Raw genomic sequence first — 1037 nt, forward strand, 5'->3', positions numbered from 1 at the left:
TCAATGGTGATTAACACTGTGTCTTTAATCACAGCACTACCTGACGTGTTTCAGCGGGACCATCGCTGTGCCCTTCCTGCTGGCGGAGGCAATGTGTGTGGGACAAGACCAGTACATGGTCAGTCAGCTGGTGGGAACCATCTTCACCTGCGTGGGAATCACCACAATCATACAGACCACATTTGGAGTCAGGTACGTGTGTATGTATGTGCGTGTCTTCTAATGCTTGGACTGCATTGTGTAACATATTTTATCTTCTATGTTTAGGTTACCTCTTTTCCAGGCCAGTGCTTTTGCCTTCCTCATCCCTGCCCAAGCCATCTTAGGGCTGGATAGATGGAAATGTCCCCCTAAAGGTGCACCACTCAGTCCCATCCTATGTCAGAAGAATATGGTCCAATCAAAGACAGAACCTCACTAATGTGCTATTGTGTCTGTCTTTCAACAGAGGAGATTTATGGAAACTGGAGTCTTCCTCTGAACACCTCACACATCTGGCACCCAAGGATAAGAGAGGTACTTCCTGCCTCTTGTCACTGGGCCTCCATCTTGGGGTTCATCTTTCTGAACTMTAGCATCTCTCASTGYGCCTCCATCTTGGGGTCCATCTTTCTGAACTGTAGCATCTCTCACTTTGATTGACATTATCAGAGACATCATGTAGATATAACTAGGAGCCAGGGTTTGTGTGGGTCAGGTCAAATGGTGGTCCTAGACATAGCTAATGATAATAACAGTCGGTCTCTCCCCCGTAGATCCAGGGTGCCATCATAGCYTCCAGTGTGGTGGAGGTSGTCATCGGGCTGGTGGGTCTCCCTGGTCTCCTGCTGGACTACATCGGGCCCCTGACCGTCACCCCCACCGTGTCCCTCATCGGCCTGTCTGTATTCCAGACCGCTGGGGACAGAGCCGGGTCTCACTGGGGCCTCTCAGCACTGTAAGAGCACAATCCATCCTCCCTTCTTCTCTGTAATGTATCCTCCTCTCAGGTTGCTCTCTGCTCTCCATCTGATCCTCCCAGGTTTCTCTCTGCTCTC

The 1037-nt window shown here is 50.3% G+C and overlaps 1 protein-coding gene across 1 annotated transcript in view; it reads left to right on the forward strand.

Moving 5' to 3' along the window:
- Window positions 1-28: 28 nt before the first annotated feature.
- The window catches only part of LOC111950438 (solute carrier family 23 member 1-like), a gene marked incomplete at its 5' end in the record, with an annotated part of 6501 nt that continues 5492 nt past the window's right edge, over window positions 29-1037 (forward strand). The window contains 4 exon segments of the mRNA XM_023968021.2: window positions 29-192; window positions 268-356; window positions 449-516; window positions 756-937. Of these exon segments, the coding sequence (XP_023823789.2) occupies window positions 29-192; window positions 268-356; window positions 449-516; window positions 756-937 (503 nt within the window).

Source organism: Salvelinus sp. IW2-2015, linkage group LG23, assembly GCF_002910315.2.
Source record: "Salvelinus sp. IW2-2015 linkage group LG23, ASM291031v2, whole genome shotgun sequence".
Classification (NCBI taxonomy): domain Eukaryota; kingdom Metazoa; phylum Chordata; class Actinopteri; order Salmoniformes; family Salmonidae; genus Salvelinus; species Salvelinus sp. IW2-2015.